This window comes from Bufo gargarizans, chromosome 8, assembly GCF_014858855.1.
Source record: "Bufo gargarizans isolate SCDJY-AF-19 chromosome 8, ASM1485885v1, whole genome shotgun sequence".
Taxonomy (NCBI): Eukaryota; Metazoa; Chordata; class Amphibia; order Anura; family Bufonidae; genus Bufo; species Bufo gargarizans.
This window is the reverse complement of record NC_058087.1, coordinates 194,273,272-194,294,256: the sequence shown is the minus strand read 5'-3', so window position 1 is coordinate 194,294,256 and position 20,985 is coordinate 194,273,272. Positions and strand designations below refer to the sequence as shown.

General features: G+C 48.7%; 2 protein-coding genes across 4 annotated transcripts in view; one reads left to right on the top strand and one right to left on the bottom strand.

Moving 5' to 3' along the window:
* Nucleotides 1-20,985, top strand: part of LOC122944397 (sulfotransferase 1C1-like) — a 33,052-nt gene that overhangs the window by 4,480 nt on the left and 7,587 nt on the right. Inside the window, exons 1-2 of one of the 2 annotated variants that reach the window (XM_044302605.1) lie at nucleotides 17,720-18,010; nucleotides 19,102-19,282. The exons of the other annotated variant lie outside the window; for it this stretch is intronic. Of the exons in view, the coding sequence (XP_044158540.1) occupies nucleotides 17,873-18,010; nucleotides 19,102-19,282 (319 nt within the window). The 5' untranslated portion in view covers nucleotides 17,720-17,872. Of the gene's footprint in view, nucleotides 1-17,719; nucleotides 18,011-19,101; nucleotides 19,283-20,985 lie in introns of those variants that run through there. 2 annotated transcript variants of the gene reach the window in all.
* LOC122944398 (sulfotransferase 1C2-like) lies at nucleotides 1,664-15,129 on the bottom strand. 2 transcript variants are annotated; one of them, XM_044302609.1, is made up of 8 exons: nucleotides 15,038-15,129; nucleotides 14,765-14,940; nucleotides 9,202-9,327; nucleotides 8,998-9,095; nucleotides 8,583-8,709; nucleotides 3,124-3,218; nucleotides 2,864-3,044; nucleotides 1,664-2,777 (listed from the first exon to the last, which is right to left on the bottom strand). In XM_044302609.1, the coding sequence occupies exons 2-8, from the start codon at nucleotides 14,934-14,936 to the stop codon at nucleotides 2,665-2,667; spliced, it is 912 nt and encodes a 303-aa protein (XP_044158544.1). In that variant the 5' UTR covers nucleotides 14,937-14,940; nucleotides 15,038-15,129; the 3' UTR covers nucleotides 1,664-2,664. The 2 variants fall into 2 exon arrangements, with proteins under 2 accessions (XP_044158544.1, XP_044158543.1); XM_044302608.1 differs by having other exon boundaries at nucleotides 14,765-15,088.

Below are 20,985 nucleotides of genomic sequence, written 5' to 3'. Positions count from 1 at the left end.
ACCGCCATTTTGTGATATCTTTTCAACACATGTTATGTACATGGACTATCTGCTGCGGAGGCGGCAGTGTTATATATGAAGAAAAGTTGAAATTAATAAAGAAGTTATTTCTAGCATTTGGCGTGCTCTTTACACCTACTGTTTCCATAGAACGGCTCTAGAGGAATTACACAGTAACAGACAGTCGGGTTAGACTAAAAGTCAGAGATATAAAAATTCTTCTAATGCCACAGCGCACAAGGCACTTCATAGTGCTGCGCCTGCCACACAGCGCCCCCATAACGGTGACATCCACAGCGCCCCCCATAACAGTAACATGCACAGTGCTCCCATAAGGTCTATGCGGCGCATTGCTTAATGATCTGTCACTTACCAGTAGGAGGAGCGCCCGGCCGGTCACAGACGGCGCAGCAGGTAAGTATGATGCTTCTAATATTGCTAAGTAACCATGGCAACCAGGACTGCAGTAGCGTCCTGGTTGCCATGGTAACCGATCGGTGCCCCAGTGATTAAACTGGGACTCCGATCGGAACTCTCCGCTGCCACCAATGATGGGGGGGGGGGGGGGGAGAGGGGAGGCCGCACACTGGCCACCAATGAAATTTAAACTGGGGAGGGAGGGGGGTCTGCCCCCTGCTGCCTGGCAGCCCCCTGATCTCTTACAAGGGGCTATGATACGCACAATTAACCCCTCAGGTGCGGCACCTGAGGGGTTAATTGTGCTGATCACGGCCCCCTGTAAGAGATCAGGGGCTGCCAGGCAGCAGGTAGTCATGTACACAGTTCGTAGGATATTCTAACTAGAAGCGTCCTCATCACTATGGGAATGCCTCTGTGTTAGAATATACTGTCGGATATGAGTTTCATGAAGTGAAAACTTAGATCTGAAAAATCTTTTATGCAGACGGATCTTCGGATCCGTCTGTATGAAAGTAGCCTACGGCCACGGATCACGGACGCGGTAGTCAATCTTGTGTGCATCCGTGTTTTTTCACGGACCCATTGACTTGAATGGGTCCGTGAACCGTTGTCCGTCAAAAAAATAGGACAGGTCATATTTTTTTGACAGACAGGAAACACGGATCATGGACGCGGATGAACAACGGTGCATTTTCTGAGTTTTTAACGGACCCATTGAAAGTCAATGGGTCCGCAGAAAATCACGGAAAACGGCACAACGGACACGGATGCACACAACGGTCGTGTGCATGAGGCCTTACCCTTGTCCCTCTATATACCTGCGGTATCGCAGCAGAACCGCACACGACTGCCGCACCATACAAATGCTCTATAATATACCGTCTATGTTATATCTCACCTATCGATAGCACACCTATACCAGTCCGTAAAAGGACTCTTGTGGCCCTATTAGCCAGCGTTTGGTGCCCCTAACACCCTGTCCTGCTCCACACAGCAACCTCTCCCGACACTGGCAAAAGACTGAATGTAAAATGGCGGCCAGATCGGGTTTATTTATAAGGTAGGGGGTATGTCCATGTGCTGAAACGTCTCCATTGGCTGTCCTGTACCACCTGACGGACGTGTCATGGGTCATATGGTCGTATTTCTGGTCAGGAATGAACCTTTACACTGGACGTCCCTGATTCCTGGGCATTAATTAACCCTTTATGTAACGATGTGCAGGATCAATGGCGCAAACAGGAAATCCCAGGCGCTTTATGTCAACGGTTGTTTATGCGGCACGGTACACTAGGCCTCATATCATTAATGAGGTGGACATTAGGACACAGTTATGAGTCACGATGACGCCGCCTTAGACCCCTTTCACACTTGCGTTGTTGGATTCCAGCAGGCGGTTCCGTTGCCGGAAACCCGTGTGCAAACGGATTGCATTTGTGTACGGATCCGGATCCGTCTGACGAATGCATTGAAATACCAGACCCGTCTCTCCGCTGTCACCCGGAAAAACGGATCCGGTATTTATCTTTTTCGAATTTTGAAAGGTTTGCGCATGCGCAGACCGGATCCGTCAATGCGGTAATTTTAATGCACTAATACATTTCAATGGAAATGAATGCCGTTCCGGAATTTTGTCCGGAGAAAAAAATGCAGCATGCTGCAGTATTTTCTCCTGCCAAATACCGTAAAGGGACGGAACAGAAGACATCCTGAGCGGATTGCTTTCCATTCAGAATGCATTATGACAAACTGATGCATTTTTTTTCCGGTATTGAGCCCCTATGACGGAACTTATTACCGAAAAACTTTAACGCTAGTGTGAAAGTACCCTTAGCTGTATTGTCTACTGGAGTCTGAGGTAGTTTACAACCCTCCCACTATCTCTTCACCATGCTTTACACTGCAGCTCTGTTTGTTCAGAAGTCAGTGCATGAAGAGCTGCAAGGACAAAACCACCGGTGAGATCTGGAAACTGCATCACGTAGACTGAGGGGAGGGGCCTAATTAAAGGGAGTCTCAATAATTAGGAAAAGAGACTCAATGAGGGGGAGGAGCCTGGAGATTGACTTTATGGTCAAACCTCCCAGTGATTAATATCTATCAGGTACATCTCCAAACCTGTCAATTCTCCCTCAGTCTTGAGACGGTAAGAGGGTCTACGTGGTCGGGGTGGGGTCATTATTCCACCCGCCTCACATAAAAAAAATAAAAAAAAATTGTGTCATGGCAGGCATTTTAGTTGTTTCATAGCTCAGTGCGGAAGTTCAGCCCAATCCCCTCCATCTTCTTCTGGTATTCCTCATCAAGCACAATATTTTGGGCCACCAAGAAATGATTCTTCCAGTCTCCAACTTTACCTGAAATTAAAATAGACACCACGAGGGGTTAATGATGAGCATTTATTAATGAATTAAAAATCAAAGCATCAGCATGGGAATCTCACCTTTCCTCATGAAGGGGGAGACGTTCTGGTCAAATACATATGAGGGCAGGATACTGTAGTTGGTCATTGGGTTCTCCTTCATGGCACTGAACGATGTGTGGTGCTGGATGGTGTCCAGAACCTCCTCTCTCAGCTCCTTCCCCAGAAACTGTGATATTTTTCTTATTTCTCTCTTTGGGTCCTGATGACAGAATTCAGAGGAAACTATGAGACACTGAGCCAAGTGTCCATGGACCATGTGAGGAGGTCACTGTCCTCACCTCAATTATGTCCTCGTAGAAGACATAGAGGATCTGGCACTTGTCTTTTGCTTTCCACCATCCGATAACATGGTCAAACCAGCTTCCCCAAGGAACTAAAAGATGGGTGCAAAAATAGGAACAGGTGAGAAAATGGTGAGGAGACGGAAAGCACATGGTGAGGAAACATTGAGGAACATGGTGAGGAAACATTGAGGAACATGGTGAGGAAACATTGAGGAACATGGTGAGGAAACATTGAGGAACATGGTGAGGAAACATTGAGGAACATGGTGAGGAAACATTGAGGAACATGGTGAGGAAACATTGAGGAACATGGTGAGGAAACATTGAGGAACATGGTGAGGAAACATTGAGGAACATGGTGAGGAAACATTGAGGAACATGGTGAGGAAACATTGAGGAACATGGTGAGGAAACATTGAGGAACATGGTGAGGAAACATTGAGGAACATGGTGAGGAAACATTGAGGAACATGGTGAGGAAACATTGAGGAACATGGTGAGGAAACATTGAGGAACATGGTGAGGAAACATTGAGGAACATGGTGAGGAAACATTGAGGAACATGGTGAGGAAACATTGAGGAACATGGTGAGGAAACATTGAGGAACATGGTGAGGAAACATTGAGGAACATGGTGAGGAAACATTGAGGAACATGGTGAGGAAACATTGAGGAACATGGTGAGGAAACATTGAGGAACATGGTGAGGAAACATTGAGGAACATGGTGAGGAAACATTGAGGAACATGGTGAGGAAACACTGAGGAAAATGGTGAGGAAACACTGAGGAAAATAGTGAGGAAACACTGAGGAAAATAGTGAGGAAACACCACATAGTGAAGAAAGGAAACATAGTAAAGAAATGAGGAGGAACATGGCAAAGAAACAAAGAGGAACATGGTGAGGATACACTGAGGAACATGGTGAGGAAAGGATGAGGAACATGGTCAAACCAGCTTCCCCAAGGAACTAAAAGACGGGTGCAAAAATAGGAACAGGTGAGAAAATGCTGATGAAGATGGTGAGGAGATGGAAAGCACATGGTGAGGAACATGGTGAGGAAACATTGAGGAACATGGTGAGGAATCGTTAATTTCTAACGATAATTTGTTTTCCCTTAGTCCTAACAGTGGCACAGATGGGGTATTCTGCCCCCGTGGACTGGTTGGGACAGGTGGAAATTTTATTGACAAGTGAAAGTAATTAAACAATTAACAAGACCCTCCCACCCCAATAAAGAGAGGGATCAACCTCAGTCCCATTGTGTAGTTACAAGCAGAAAAAAAGGCAACACTAAAGTATAACTAAGGGGGGATATTTGTGTGCTACTTTTAGGACTAAGGGAAAACAAATTATCGTTAGAAAATAACGATTCCCTTATGTCCTAACCAGTGGTACAGATGGGGATTAGCAAGTAGAAACCCCCATGGGAGTGCTTTCATACCTGGCGGAAGATAATACTGTCCGGCCAATCTATCTATCCTAGAATCCACTCTATAGTGTGAGATAAAAGTGGAGTGAGAACTCAAAGAAGCCAACTTACAGATGACATCTACCGGAATCGAGCTTCTTTCTGCAAAGGAAGTAGCCACCGCTCAAGTAGGGTGGGCCTTCACAAACTCAGGTGGCTCCGAACCTTGAGACACATAAGACTCCCGAATTGCCTCTTTGATCCATCGACTGATGGAGGGTTTAGAGGCTTTCCTATCCTTGTGGGTACCGGAAAAAAGGATAAGGAGGTTTTCATCCTGCCTAAATACCTGAGACATCTCGAAACGTTGAGGGTATGGAGCCTCCTTTCTTCTGAGGAGGGGAGAGGAGCCAAAACTGGAAGAGAAACCACCTGGTATATGTTGCTGAACGTAGGCACCTTTGGAATAAAGGTAGGTAAAAACTTGAGCAGCACCCAGTCTTGCAGGAACTTGGTGTATGGCTCAAAAGCCGAAAAAACTTGGAGTTAAATGCCATACCAGAATAGGTTTAATTATTGTAGGCTTTAACCTTGAAGCTCCCCTAAGGAACCTCTTGATAAGGGGTTCTTGAGAAATGGACCTTTTGAGACAGGCAGAGATCGCAGAAGTTTGCACTCTGAGGGTCGAAGGTGACAACCCTATATCCAGACCATCCTGCAGGAACTGTAGGATGGTAGGAATGGACACATCAGTGGATGACCGTTGGCGACTGGAACAAGACGTTGAAAAAATCTTCCAAATTCTTGAATAAGATCTGCTGGTAGCCTCAGATCTGGAGATCTGTGTGTAGCCTCAGATCTGGAGTAGTCTATGGCTCTCAAGACAGACCCTGATAGCCCTTCTATTCTTGGAAGGGACTGATCAACCTCCAGGCTGTCAGGTTGAACATTTGAGGAGGTCTAAGTGTCCCCCGACACCAGTACTCTCTCTGGGGGAAGCCTCCAAAATTGCCCCCGACTCATTTGAATGAGTTGGGTAAACCAAGCTCTTTTCGGCCAGTATGGAATTATGGCGATGACTGATGCTTGGTCCTGCCTGATTTTCATCAATACCCTCGGAATCAAGAAAATTGGAGGGAAGATATAGAACAGCCCGAACCTCCATGGGATTGACAGTGCATCTATTGCCACCGGGTTGTCCTCCCTGTAAAGGGAGCAATACCTCTCCACCTTGGTGTTGAACCTCGTTGCCATGAGATCGATCTCTGGCATTCCCCACATGAGCGTTATCTCCTTGAAGATGTCTGGATGGAGAGACCATTCCCCGGTTGGAAGACCTCGGCTTAGGCGTTCTGCTATCATATTGTGAACTTCACGAATGTGGACGGCTGATAAGTCGGTGAGGTTCAATTCTGCCCAATCCAATATCACACCTATCTCTCTCAGGAGACTTTGTGACTTTGTGCCTCCCTGCTTGTTGATGTACATTACAGCGGTCATGCTGTCTGACTGTACTCTCACCGCTTTGCCTTGAATGGAGGGAGCGAAATAAAAATAAGGGCTAGCTTGATCAACCTGATTTCTAGGAGATTTGATGATAATAACTTCTCCTGAGGTGTCCAGATTCCTTGGACTGTCTTGTCTAGAAGATGTGCTCCCCAGCCTACTAGGGATGCAGCTGTGATAAGTATGATACATGAGGGTTGGATCAGGGACTTGCCATCCTTGAGATGGATCCACCATCTTAGGGAGGACCGGGCACGATAAGACAGGGAGTGCACGGAATTTAGTCCCAAGGGACTGTGATTCCACGTGGCTAGACCTCAGATTGTAGCGGACGTAGATGCCATAATGCCCAAGGAACCGCCTCTGCGGTTGATGACATTAGTCCCAACATTCTCATCAAAGTACGAATGGTTACCTTCCGAGGTACTGAGAGAGAGCGGATTAAGTTCTGAACAGATAGCCTTCTTTTGGGAGTAAGATGAATAGTCATTTCCACTGAATCCACCAGGAATCCCAGGAACTTCACTGAGGTAGCTGGTAGGAGCTGGGACTTGTCCAAGTTGATTATCCATCCTAACTGGTGGAGGAGGGCTACAGCCCGCTGAATGTGTTGGGACAGGATCGCTTGGGAAGGGGCTCTGAAGAGCCAGTCGTCCAAATAAGGAATTATGCTCAGACCCTGAAGTCTTAGAGCTGCCACCACAGAAACCACCACCTTGGTAAATGTGTGTGGGGCCGAAGAAATTCCAAACGGGAGGGCCACAAACTGAAAGTGTTTTAGGACTCCCCTGATTTGCACCGCGATCCTTAAGAATCTTCTTGACCCAGGATGAATGAGAATATGGAGGTAGGCATCCTTGAGGTCCAAGGTTGCCAGGAAATCCCCTGGCAAGAGAAGGTTGGTCACTTACTGGATAGTTTCCATCCGGAAATGCTTGCGTCTGATGAACTGATTAAGGTATCTCAGATCTATGATCATCCGCCAGTTTCCGGTCACCTTGGGCACCAGAAAAACTGGGGAATAGATACCTGCTCCCTGATCTTGAAGAGGCACCTCCTCTAGTGCCCCTTTCCAAAGATACTCCAGAACGTAGTTCTCCAAAATTCTCTGTTTGCTGGATGGAAGCAATTTTATTTGAACAAACTTGTCTAAGGGGGGACGGTCCAAGTCTACCAGGTATCCCTGAGATATAATACGGAGAACCCACGGGTCTTGGATATGAGTCTGCCAAGACTCTAGAAAACGTTGTAGGCGACCGCCTACAGGAATATGGGGAGCAGGGAGTTCTGGAAATCCAGTCAGACTGGCAGGGTACCAAGAGCCTCGAGGAGGCCCGCAATCAAAGCGTCGGGGACTTCTTGGGGGACTTAGAGACTCTGGAGGATCTTCCCCCTCTACGGGAGCCCCAATCTCTTTGGCCTCTAGGCTGAGGTCTCGAACTGGACCCATACCTCTTGCCCCGACCACGAGAGGACTGTTGGGGAAAAGATTTGCCCTTCTTGTCCGACAATCCCTCCATTATTTGGTCAAGCTCTGTTCCAAACAGTCTGCTGGGTTCATACGCCATGGCACAAAGATTGTGTTTGGAAGTAGTATCCGCCTTCCATGGTTTTAGCCAAAGCGTACGCCTGCCCGCAGTAGAGAGCGCCATGGACCAATTTTAGTTGTTGTGGAGCTGAGTCACGCAAAAAATCAATGGCTAGGTCGGCCGTCTTACAAGGGGACTGGGGTTGATCCCCCTCTTTATTGAGGTGGGAGGGCCTTGTTAATTGTTTAATTACTTTCACTTGTCAATAAAATTTCCACCTGTACTAACCAGTCCACGGGGGCAGAATACCCCATCTGTGCCACTGGTTAGGACGTAAGGGAAACATTGAGGAACATGGTGAGGAAACATTGAGGAACATGGTGAGGAAACATTGAGGAACATGGTGAGGAAACATTGAGGAACATGGTGAGGAAACATTGAGGAACATGGTGAGGAAACATTGAGGAACATGGTGAGGAAACATTGAGGAACATGGTGAGGAAACATTGAGGAACATGGTGAGGAAACATTGAGGAACATGGTGAGGAAACATTGAGGAACATGGTGAGGAAACATTGAGGAACATGGTGAGGAAACATTGAGGAACATGGTGAGGAAACATTGAGGAACATGGTGAGGAAACATTGAGGAACATGGTGAGGAAACATTGAGGAACATGGTGAGGAAACATTGAGGAACATGGTGAGGAAACATTGAGGAACATGGTGAGGAAGCAAGGAGGAACATGGCGAAGAAACAAGAGGGAACACAGTAAAGGAAAGGTTCAGGATTAGTGTTGAGTGAACTTGTGTTTAAAGTACTGCATCCAAAGTTCGGGTTCGGGTTATCGAAGAATCCCGTTATGGATTCCAAATTCCGTTATGGTCCAAGGTAGCAGAATCCATAACGGGATTCTTCAATAACCCGAACCCGAACTTTGGACGCAGAACTTAAAACACAAAGTCGCTCAACACTATTCAGGATCATATTATGTGTCTTTCACTCACCATTTCCAGCCGTGAACTTGGAGAAATATTCATTCCAGGTCCCTGGATGTGGCAGACTTTTATTCATCCTCTGGAAGTGGAAGTAGGAGACCATACAGTCTTTGATGTTCCGAGCAACGTAAATTACCTTTTGGAAGGAAAGAAAAACCTTAAGTTAGAAAGCCAGGCCATACATTGTCCAAAGGAGACGTCCTGTAAACATTCCAAAGCTTCATTCCATGGATGGTGGCAGTGTGGGACTGGGGTTTCTTAGGCCCACCAGAGGACTTTAATCTTGTAGGCCAACCCCTATGTTTTCTTTTTCTCTTGGACCTTTGGGGTCCATTATTGCATCACAGCTTTGGCCCTGGGAGGATCCTTTGGTAGTCTGGTTGGCCCCTCCAACCCTGGATGGTGGTGGAAACTTCATAATCACCTTGACATTCTTCTCCCAAAAAGATGGCGGCAGAAGTTGTGTTGGTAAATGAGTTTTTAGGAGACGCGGTGACTCCATGGCGTTTGCGGCCTCCACACCTGAGGTCAGAAAACAGTCACGTTTTAGTTGCAGCTTTGCAGCAATAGAACCTGCTTGCTTTATGTTCACAGCGACTTACAGTGATGGACCTGAGGTCTGCGTTACCTGACGGCATTGGCTTTGGATAGAGGTCTATGAACGGCACCTTGATAAAGCACGGGGCCCGCATGCTCTTCTCCACGTCTCCCTCTAGCATTATCAGGTCCACGATCTCCTGCACCCATGTAGTTCCTGGAACGACACACACACCTCAGCTGATCACAGATCACTTTTATACCATGACCTAAATTTTCTGTCAAAGTGCATTTCCCCTTTAAATCTTAAAGTGACCGCAGCTATAATTCTCATATTTATTAATCGTGTTTGAAAACATTGAAGATTACGTTAGAGTCGCAACCACTGTCCCTTTAAGTACGTCTTTACCAGGTGGCGCGGTGCGGCTTCGGAATCTGTGTCCTCTGAACCCATAATTAAGATATTACCCGTATCAGGTTCCTGAGAACTCCAGCTGGGGGCAAAAGAAAACCACAACGGGGGGGGGGGGGGGGGGGGATCACATACTTCTCTCCGGATTCTAAGATTGCGCTGATTACAGTTCACTGTTTTACAACAGCTTTCCAAGCCTCCTGGCAGAAACGTATACTGGAAAGCTGGGTGACTGACTACCCTGGGGTAGGGCTGTGGGGGCTGTAATGCCCGGCACAACGGTTGTCACCCAGCTTTCCTTGATAGCATTTTGAACGACCTGACAGGATGACTGCTCCTTCCCGGACGAGGTCTCTTTAAAGGGGTTGTCAGAGTTATTTTTTTCATCTTTGTATGTTTCTAACTAATCAAATGTAAGGGCTTTGCAATTCACTCACTTTATCTGCAGTTGCTGCTTTCTCAGATCTCACTGCGGGTCACATGACCTGTGATGTCAGCTTCTCTCCCTGCTCTCATCATGTTAGTGCACAAACCTGAGAGATCTGTACAGGAGACTGTGCTGGCCACGCCCCCCTGCACTGCCCGCTGCTGCTTATTGCTCTCTCCCAGGATTCTTAACTCCTTCAGCTGCACAGACTCAGGGCTGGAAGCTTTACTGTGTAGCTGCAGGCAGTGAGGAGACAAATGCTGGGAACAGGAGCTGAAAGAGAAGTTCTGCAGAGCATTGCAGATAGGGGGAAGATCCTGTGTGTATCAGCAGTGTCATTGTACAGCTGGGACTTGTAGTCCTACACGTACAACATGCTGCTGAGTCTCCCAGCAGTCAGACATGTCACCCAGGGCAGCACTTGTATTCACTTCTTTGCAGAGCGGGGGGGATGAGGGGGGGGCAGAGATTGTTGTTATTGCAGGTAAACAAAGGGCCAGAAGAGAACCAGGGAAATTAGGAAATAGATATTTTTTTGCCTAAAACTTAGCTTAGTTATATATCACTGACCATCAGATTTACAGTGCTATATATATTTTTTCTATAACTCAGACAACCCCTTTAACTCCTCTCCACTGTCTGCTCTGAAGTCTATGTATCATATTAGCAGAAATAATTGGTTCAAGTCTGTAACCTCCGACCTCTGACCCCCCAATCCCAGCATTGCTACCCGTTATCTAATCCTGTCCTGTGTGATACTGTCTGCTGAGCCGTGTATCTAATTCTGTCCTGTGTGATACTGTCTGCTGAGCTGTGTATCTAATCCTATCCTGTGTGATACTGTCTGCTGAGCTGTGTATCTAATTCTGTCCTGTGTGATACTGTCTGCTGAGCTGTGTATCTAATCCTATCCTGTGTGATACTGTCTGCTGAGCTGTGTATCTAATCCTATCCTGTGTGATACTGTCTGCTGAGCTGTGTATCTAATTCTGTCCTGTGTGATACTGTCTGCTGAGCTGTGTATCTAATCCTATCCTGTGTGATACAGTCTGCTGAGCTGTGTATCTAATCCTGTCCTGTGTGATACTGTCTGCTGAGCTGTGTATCTAATCCTATTCTGTGTGATACTGTCTGCTGAGTTGTGTATCTAATCCTATCCTATGTGATACTGTCTGCTGAGCTGTGTATCTAATCCTATCCTGTGTGATACTGTCTGCTGAGCTGTGTATCTAATCCTCTCCTGTGTGATACTGTCTGCTGAGTTGTGTATCTAATCCTATCCTATGTGATACTGTCTGCTGAGCTGTGTATCTAATCCTATCCTGTGTGATACTGTCTGCTGAGCCGTGTATCTAATCCTATCCTGTGTGATACTGTCTGCTGAGCTGTGTATCTAATCCTATCCTGTGTGATACTGTCTGCTGAGTTGTGTATCTAATCCTGTCCTGTGTGATACTGTCTGCTGAGCTGTGTATCTAATCCTATTCTGTGTGATACTGACTGCTGAGCTGTGTATCTAATCCTATCCTGTGTGATACTGTCTGCTGAGCTGTGTATCTAATCCTATCCTGTGTGATACTGTCTGCTGAGCTGTGTATCTAATCCTGTCCTGTGTGATACTGTCTGCTGAGCTGTGTATCTAATCCTCTCCTGTGTGATACTGTCTGCTGAGCTGTGTATCTAATCCTATCCTGTGTGATACTGTCTGCTGAGCTGTGTATCTACTCCTATCCTGTGTGATACTGTCTGCTGAGCTGTGTATCTAATCCTGTCCTGTGTGATACTGTCTGCTGAGCTGTGTATCTAATCCTATCCTGTGTGATACTGTCTGCTGAGCTGTGTATCTAATCCTATCCTGTGTGATACTGTCTGCTGAGCTGTGTATCTAATCCTCTCCTGTGTGATACTGTCTGCTGAGCTGTGTATCTAATCCCATCCTGTGTGATACAGTCTGCTGAGCCGTGTATCTAATCCTATCCTGTGTGATACTGTCTGCTGAGCCGTGTATCTAATCCTCTCCTGTGTGATACTGTCTGCTGAGCTGTGTATCTAATCCCATCCTGTGTGATACAGTCTGCTGAGCTGTGTATCTAATCCTATCCTGTGTGATACAGTCTGCTGAGCTGTGTATCTAATCCTATCCTGTGTGATACTGTCTGCTGAGCTGTGTATCTAATCCTATCCTGTGTGATACTGTCTGCTGAGCTGTGTATCTAATCCTATCCTGTGTGATACTGTCTGCTGAGCTGTGTATCTAATCCTGTCCTGTGTGATACTGTCTGCTGAGCTGTGTATCTAATCCTATCCTGTGTGATACAGTCTGCTGAGCTGTGTATCTACTCCTATCCTGTGTGATACTGTCTGCTGAGCTGTGTATCTAATCCTGTCCTGTGTGATACTGTCTGCTGAGCTGTGTATCTAATCCTCTCCTGTGTGATACTGTCTGCTGAGCTGTGTATCTAATCCTATCCTGTGTGATACTGTCTGCTGAGCTGTGTATCTACTCCTATCCTGTGTGATACTGTCTGCTGAGCCGTGTATCTAATCCTATCCTGTGTGATACTGTCTGCTGAGCTGTGTATCTAATCCTGTCCTGTGTGATACTGTCTGCTGAGCTGTGTATCTAATCCTATCCTGTGTGATACTGTCTGCTGAGCTGTGTATCTAATCCTATCCTGTGTGATACTGTCTGCTGAGCTGTGTATCTAATCCTATCCTGTGTGATACTGTCTGCTGAGCTGTGTATCTAATCCTCTCCTGTGTGATACTGTCTGCTGAGCTGTGTATCTAATCCTGCCCTGTGCGATACTGTCTGCTGAGCTGTGTATCTAATCCTATCCTGTGTGATACAGTCTGCTGAGCTGTGTATCTAATCCTCTCCTGTGCGATACTGTCTGCTGAGCTGTGTATCTAATCCTGCCCTGTGTGATACAGTCTGCTGAGCTGTGTATCTAATCCTATCAGTGTGATACTGTCTGCTGAGCTGTGTATCTAATCCTGTCCTGTGTGATACTGTCTGCTGAGCTGTGTATCTAATACTATCCTGTGTGATACTGACTGCTGAGCTGTGTATCTAATCCTATCCTGTGTGATACTGTCTGCTGAGCTGTGTATCTAATCCTCTCCTGTGTGATACTGTCTGCTGAGCTGTGTATCTAATCCTATCCTGTGTGATACTGTCTGCTGAGCTGTGTATCTAATCCTATCCTGTGTGATACTGTCTGCTGAGCTGTGTATCTAATCCTATTCTGTGTGATACTGTCTGCTGAGCTGTGTATCTAATCCTGTCCTGTGTGATACTGTCTGCTGAGCTGTGTATCTAATCCTATTCTGTGTGATACTGACTGCTGAGCTGTGTATCTAATCCTATCCTGTGTGATACTGTCTGCTGAGCTGTGTATCTAATCCTATCCTGTGTGATACTGTCTGCTGAGCTGTGTATCTAATCCTGTCCTGTGTGATACTGTCTGCTGAGCTGTGTATCTAATCCTCTCCTGTGTGATACTGTCTGCTGAGCTGTGTATCTAATCCTATCCTGTGTGATACTGTCTGCTGAGCTGTGTATCTAATCCTATCCTGTGTGATACTGTCTGCTGAGCTGTGTATCTAATCCTCTCCTGTGTGATACTGTCTGCTGAGCTGTGTATCTAATCCTGTCCTGTGTGATACTGTCTGCTGAGCTGTGTATCTAATCCTCTCCTGTGTGATACTGTCTGCTGAGCTGTGTATCTAATCCTATCCTGTGTGATACTGTCTGCTGAGCGGTGTATCTAATCCCATCATGTGTGATACTGTCTGCTGAGCTGTGTATCTACTCCTATCCTGTGTGATACTGTCTGCTGAGCCGTGTATCTAATCCTATCCTGTGTGATACTGTCTGCTGAGCTGTGTATCTAATCCTGTCCTGTGTGATACTGTCTGCTGAGCTGTGTATCTAATCCTATCCTGTGTGATACTGTCTGCTGAGCTGTGTATCTAATCCTATCCTGTGTGATACTGTCTGCTGAGCTGTGTATCTAATCCTATCCTGTGTGATACTGTCTGCTGAGCTGTGTATCTAATCCTCTCCTGTGTGATACGGTCTGCTGAGCTGTGTATCTAATCCTGCCCTGTGTGATACAGTCTGCTGAGCTGTGTATCTAATCCTCTCCTGTGCGATACTGTCTGCTGAGCTGTGTATCTAATCCTGCCCTGTGTGATACAGTCTGCTGAGCTGTGTATCTAATCCTATCAGTGTGATACTGTCTGCTGAGCTGTGTATCTAATCCTGTCCTGTGTGATACTGTCTGCTGAGCTGTGTATCTAATCCTATCCTGTGTGATAATGTCTGCTGAGCTGTGTATCTAATACTATCCTGTGTGATACTGACTGCTGAGCTGTGTATCTAATCCTATCCTGTGTGATACTGTCTGCTGAGCTGTGTATCTAATCCTCTCCTGTGTGATACTGTCTGCTGAGCTGTGTATCTAATCCTATCCTGTGTGATACTGTCTGCTGAGCTGTGTATCTAATCCTATCCTGTGTGATACTGTCTGCTGAGCTGTGTATCTAATCCTATCCTGTGTGATACTGTCTGCTGAGCGGTGTATCTAATCCTATCCTGTGTGATACTGTCTGCTGAGCTGTGTATCTAATCCTCTCCTGTGTGATACTGTCTGCTGAGCGGTGTATCTAATCCTCTCCTGTGTGATACTGTCTGCTGATCCGTGTATCTAATCCCAGCTGTACACATCTCTATGTGCTGATATAAGATATTGGGCGCAGTGGGCGGAGCTGTCTGCGCGGGGGCGGGGCCTGCTGTATGACATCACCCACCTGCTTTGGGGTAGGTAGCGATCAGGATGTCATCTTCTCGCGCCTGGAAGTTGTAGATCTGCTCCCAGATTTCGCAGCTGGCTTCGGGGAGGGGGACGCCTTGCACCTCCCCCATTGTATTGTCCACAATCTTCAGCTCCTCGGACAATATGTCGCATAATTCTGGATTCATTCTGGAAGGACAGGAGCAGAGTTTAGTCCTAAGATAAATTTTTGGGTGATTTCACTTTAAATAGTGAATTCCTAACAAAAAGTTTGGCAAAGGGCCAGTTGCAGGCAGCCGCTCCTCCCGTCTTCTCCGGTCCTTTTCGCCTCTTTCTTCCGTCTTATCCCCGGACACCTCTGGCCCCGCCCCCAGCCCCGCCCCTTCTGTACAAATCACAGCCTTGTCCTCCTCTTGCCCTGGACTTTCCTCTATTGCACATTATTAACCCTTCAGTGACCGATATCTTCCTGGACGCCGCGTTACATTTTTTTTCTATATAAACATATTATACATATAACATGTCTCCAGTTATACCCAAAGCTGCATCCAGAATTCCTCCCAGGCTCCAGTTCTTCGTATCTCGCTGCCCCCCGGATCAGTGTTTTAGTTAACGCCACTGCATATAGCGAGGGCGTTTTTGACTGCAGATACTGTGGGCAGCTCATGGGTTAAATCCCTCATGTCTCCTGCATTGTAGTTTTTCCTAATGGGGGGGTTATTCCTTCAGCACTGTGTAGGCCTGTTTGAGTATTTGGTTTTCTCCCTTATCCCCCCCCCCCCATCCTTATGGTCTCTCCTGTGGCCCCCCCCCCCCCCCCCCTTCCCCCCCTGTGACTGATCCTCACTCCACAAAACATGTGGTTTTTAGTTGTCTGCAGTCACACCACTAGGGACAAGGGTAAAAAACATGCAGCTCATTAGAATCCAGCAGAATGGTGAATGCAGCTCTGGATACAAGCCATAATGGTGGCCATATTGGTTGTCACCCAGCTTTCCCAGGAACAGCCGGATAACCAAGGGCGACAACATCGGGACTGATTCTTATTGGGAACTTATAAACCCCCCTACATGGGAGCAGCTGAGGTGTGAGGCACATCGTACCTCGGTGATCGGGTTGGGTTCTGGGTGTTCGGCGATTGCTGGATGTGTGTTCTAGTTGTCGCCGCCGTCATGCATGTAAGGCGCTATCGACACTGGAAAAATGTAACGCAGCGACATTCCACCTCGTGCGCCACGTCGGCTCTGCTACATCACTCCCCTGTGCAAACGTCTCAGCTCTGCTACATCACTAACCTGTGCAGACGTCTCGGCTCTACTACATCACTCACCTGTGCAGACGTCTCGGCTCTGCTACATCACTCACCTGTGCAGACGTCTCGGCTCTGCTACATCACTAACCTGTGCAGACGTCTCGGCTCTGCTACATCACTCACCTGTGGAGACGTCTCGGCTCTGCTACATCACTCACCTGTGCAAACGTCTCAGCTCTGCTACATCACTAACCTGTGCAGACGTCTCGGCTCTACTACATCACTCACCTGTGCAGACGTCTCGGCTCTGCTACATCACTCACCTGTGCAAACGTCTCAGCTCTGCTACATCACTAACCTGTGCAGACGTCTCGGCTCTGCTACATCACTCACCTGTGCAGACGTCTCGGCTCTGCTACATCACTCACCTGTGCAGACGTCTCGGCTCTGCTACATCACTCACCTGTGCAGACGTCTCGGCTCTGCTACATCACTCACCTATGCAGATGTCTCGGCTCTGCTACATCACTAACCTGTGCAGACGTCTCGGCTCTGCTACATCACTCACCTGTGCAGACGTCTCGGCTCTGCTACATCACTCACCTGTGCAGACGTCTCGGCTCTGCTACATCACTCACCTGTGCAGACGTCTCGGCTCTGCTACATCACTCACCTATGCAGACGTCTCGGCCCTGCTACATCACTCACCTGTGCAGACGTCTCGGCTCTGCTACATCACTCACCTGTGCAGACATCTCGGCACTGCTACATCACTCACCTGTGCAGACGTCTCGGCTCTGCTACATCACTCACCTGTGCAGACGTCTCGGCTCTGCTACATCACTCACCTGTCCAGACGTCTCGGCTCTGCTACATCACTCACCTATGCAGACGTCTCTCGGCCCTGCTACATCACTCACCTATGCAGACGTCTCGGCTCTGCTACATCACTCACCTGTGCAGACATCTCTCGGCCCTGCTACATCACTCACCTATGCAGACGTCTCGGCTCTGCTACATCACTCACCTGTGCAGACTTCTCGGCTCTGCTACATCACTCACCTGTGCAGACGTCTCGGCTCTGCTACATCACTCACCTGTGCAGACGTCTCGGCTCTGCTATATCACTCACCTGTGCAGACGTCTCGGCTCTGCTACATCACTCACCTGTGCAGACGTCTCGGCTCTGCTACATCACTCACCTGTGCAGACGTCTCGGCTCTGCTACATCACTCACCTGTGCAGACGTCTCGGCTCTGGTCTTGCTTCTCTGCACAGGAGCAGCACAAACCTCTCTCCTGTCCTGGACTCCAGGCTGACAGCTCTTACCTGCGCTGACACAGTGTTACAAACCTTCTGAATGTAGACAGAACTGTTTCCGCTCACTGACAGCAAACAGGGATACTGACATGTGTTACCTTCAGAGGCTGAAAGCCCATCTTGACCTAGTCTTGCCCTCACAGCTGATGGGTGTGTTGAGAACTGTCAGTTCAGGATCGGTTTTGGATGTGAACATTAATGTTTCCATGCCCTGACTGAAAGCAGAGATATTGAAAATGCTGAAAACTCTGCGTGAACCCGAGATGTTGGATTTTGTTTCTAGCGCTTAAAATAACAGGAAGAGTCGAGGAGTCGGGGGGGGGGGGGGGGGGGGGGGGGGGGGGGGGTTCTTGGAAATTGTGTTTTTCTTGTCATTGTTCCTCTGTTCTGCACAAAGAGCAAAGAGTCAACTGTACACAGATGTAGCAGAGCTGAACTTGTCATGTGCTGTGATTTAAGTGGTGTCACATAGGACTGCAGGTCTGCTATATCTGTATGTAGCTCCTGTATATCTGTATACCCAGGTTTTGCTGCCAGCTCTGCTACATCTGGATGGACATGTTTCGCTGCCAGCTCTGGCCGCGCTCTCGGGGGCACGCCCTCTGTGACGTCACCGGATTGTACCTTTACCCTATTTGCTTGGGACGCGGCGCTGAGAGCGGAGAGAAGATCAGGATGGAGAAGCCACATGTGAGTAATGCAAGGTGACAGGTAGCAGTGTGCCAGCCCTGGCCGGTAGGTGACAGGTAGCAGTGTGCCAGCCCTGGCCGGTAGGTGACAGGTAGCAGTGTGCCAGCCCTGGCCGGTAGGTGACAGGTAGCAGTGTGCCAGCCCTGGCCGGTAGGTGACGTGCAGCAGTGTGCCAGCCCTGGCCGGTAGGTGACAGGTAGCAGTGTGCCAGCCTTGGCCGGTAGGTGACAGGTAGCAGTGTGCCAGCCTTGGCCGGTAGGTGACAGGTAGCAGTGTGCCAGCCTTGGCCGGTAGGTGACAGGTAGCAGTGTGCCAGCCCTGGCCGGTAGGTGACAGGTAGCAGTGTGCCAGCCCTGGCCGGTAGGTGACAGGTAGCAGTGTGCCAGCCTTGGCCGGTAGGTGACAGGTAGCAGTGTGCCAGCCCTGGCCGGTAGGTGACAGGCAGCAGTGTGCCAGCCCTGCACAGGTAGCTGACAGGTAGCAGTTCTGCACAGGTAGCTGACAGGTAGGTGACTGCACAGGTATGTGACAGGTGGCAGAACGATTTGTGCTGTAATAGATATGAGAATCCGGTCACATTGCCCCTGTGTGTGTCAGTCTACACCGCAGCTCTAGCATTCTGTTCCGGATGGAGCGGGGGGTGCGGCTGCATACTTGGAGGGCTGCTGTGCTCGGCCTGTGGCGGGAGGAGAGGAAATTCTTATCTACAAGGCAAGTAAGTCGCGGGGAAAGAGGCGCTCGATGGGGTGACGGGGCTGGAGCTGTATCTCATCCTGTGCATTCTTGTGAATACAATGCCAGAACTGCAGGAAAGACTGACACAGGAAGAAGAGCAGGGTCTCTGGACACGTAGTCATCTCCGATCACATCCCCAGATTAGCGGAGGGCAGCCTTGTGGCGGATCTGATACATACATGATCCTGTAACCATAGAGACACGTGAGGCATGAAGAAGACAAGGGCCACCAGGTGGCGATGAGAGCTGAGCATTCCTATGTAGCTGTGACTTATCTGTTCCTGGGAAAGCTGGGTGACACCTGCAGGGACTGATCCTACTACTGAGGAGTGAAGACCCGCTGTCGCCCCCTGCAGGCCGTCTCCCCGGATTACTCGGACATCCTGCAGCAGGTCCCCGAGGGCACGTTCTACAGGTTCCCCCTGATCCCAGTCCATGGCGTTCCCCTCATGCAACCGATCGCAACTTCCTGGGAGAAAATCGAGAAATTCCAGGCCCGGCCGGACGACCTCCTGATCGCCACCTACCCCAAAGCAGGTAACCGCCACGATGGCCGCTGCCTGCGCCATCACAAGGGTTTGTTACAGTGTGTCAGTCCAGACAACCCATCAGCGGCACAAACCTCTACTGTTTGTTACAATGTATCAGTCTGGAGGTTTACCTCACAGCGGATTGTCTAGGCCGGATACACTGTAACAAACCCTCAGTAGCAAAAGTTTAAGGTTTGAATGGGGTTTCAGCCCCTAGATGTAAAATGGACTGCTTCCATTCATTGACAGCAAGCAGACATCTTGAAAACAGTGAGGTATTGAAACCCAGTTATATTAGGCTACTTTCACACTTGCGTTTGGGGTTCTGCTTGTGAGATCCGTTCATCCCCAATGCATTTTGAATGGATAAGGATCCGCTCAGAATGCATCAGTTTGGCTCCGTTCCGCTCTGGAGGCAGCTTGCAGCGTTTTGGTGTCCGCCTGGCCGTGCGGAGCCAAACGGATCCGTCCTGAATTACAATGCAAGTCAATGGGGACGGATCCGTTTGACGTTGACACAATATGGTGCAATTGCAAACGGATCCGTCCCCCATTGACTTTCAATGTAAAGTCAGGAGTCCCTATAAATATACCATCGGATTGGAGTTTTCTCCAATCCGATGGTATATTTTAACTTGAAGCGTCCCCATCACTATGGGAACGCCTCTATGTTAGAATATTCTATCGGATTTGAGTTAGATCGTGAAAACTCAGATCCGACAGTATTTCTAACACAGAGGCGTTCCCATAGTGATGGGGACGCTTCAAGTTAGAATATACTACGAACTGTGTACATGACTCCCCCCTGCTGCCTGGCAGTACCCGATCTCTTATAGGGGGTCGTGATCAGCACTATTAACCCCTCAGGTGCTGCACCTGAGGGGTCAATTGTGCGGCTCTCAGCCCCCTGATCGGGTGCTGCCAGGCAGCAGGGGCCAGACCCCCTCCCTCCCCAGTATTAAAAGCATTGGTGGCAGTGACCACAGGCTAACAACCCCCCTCCCCCCCCCCCCCATTATTGGTGGCAGCGGAGCGGCATTTCCGATCGGAGTCCCAGTTTAATCGCTGGGGCTCCGATCGGTTACCATGGCAGCCAGGACGCTACTGCAGTCCTGGCTGCCATGGTTACTTAGCTTATACTTACCTGCGCTGTCTGCTCGACGGCCGGCGCTCCTCCTACTGGTAAGTGACAGGTCTGTGCGGCACATCGCACAGACCTGTCACTTACCAGTAGGAAGAGCGCAGGTAAGTATAAGCTAAGTAACCATGGCAGCCAGGACTGCAGTAGCGTCCTGGCTGCCATGGTAACCGATCGAAGCCCCAGCGATTAAACTGGGACTTCGATCAGAAATGCTGCTCCGCTGCCACCAATAATGGGGGGGGGGTTGTTAGCCTGTGTCCACTGCCACCAATGCTTTTAATACTGGGGAGGGAGGGGAGGTCGCACTGGCCACCAATGAATGTAATACAGGGGAGGGGGGGGCCGCACTGACCACCAATGAATGTAATACATGGGAGGGGGGGGCCGCACTGGCCACCAATGAATGTAATACATGGGAGGGGGGGCCGCACAGGCCACCAATGAATGTAATACAGGGGAGGGGGGGCCGCACTGGCCACCAATGAATGTAATACAGGGGAGGGGGGGCCGCACTGGCCACCAATGAATGTAATACATGGGAGGAGGGGGGCCGCACTGGCCACCAATGA

What these genes read in the sequence shown, in the direction of transcription:
- LOC122944398 (XM_044302609.1), bottom strand. Translation starts at nt 14,936, where the DNA reads ATGAATCCAGAATTATGCGACATATTGTCCGAGGAGCTGAAGATTGTG. An exon ending in CAAGTTCACGGCTGGAAATG is followed by an intron (nt 3,219 to 8,582) that starts GTGAGTGAAAGA and finishes CCCATCTTTTAG; the next exon opens with TTCCTTGGGGAAGCTGGTTT. An exon ending in TCTACGAGGACATAATTGAG is followed by an intron (nt 3,045 to 3,123) that starts GTGAGGACAGTG and finishes TTCTGTCATCAG; the next exon opens with GACCCAAAGAGAGAAATAAG.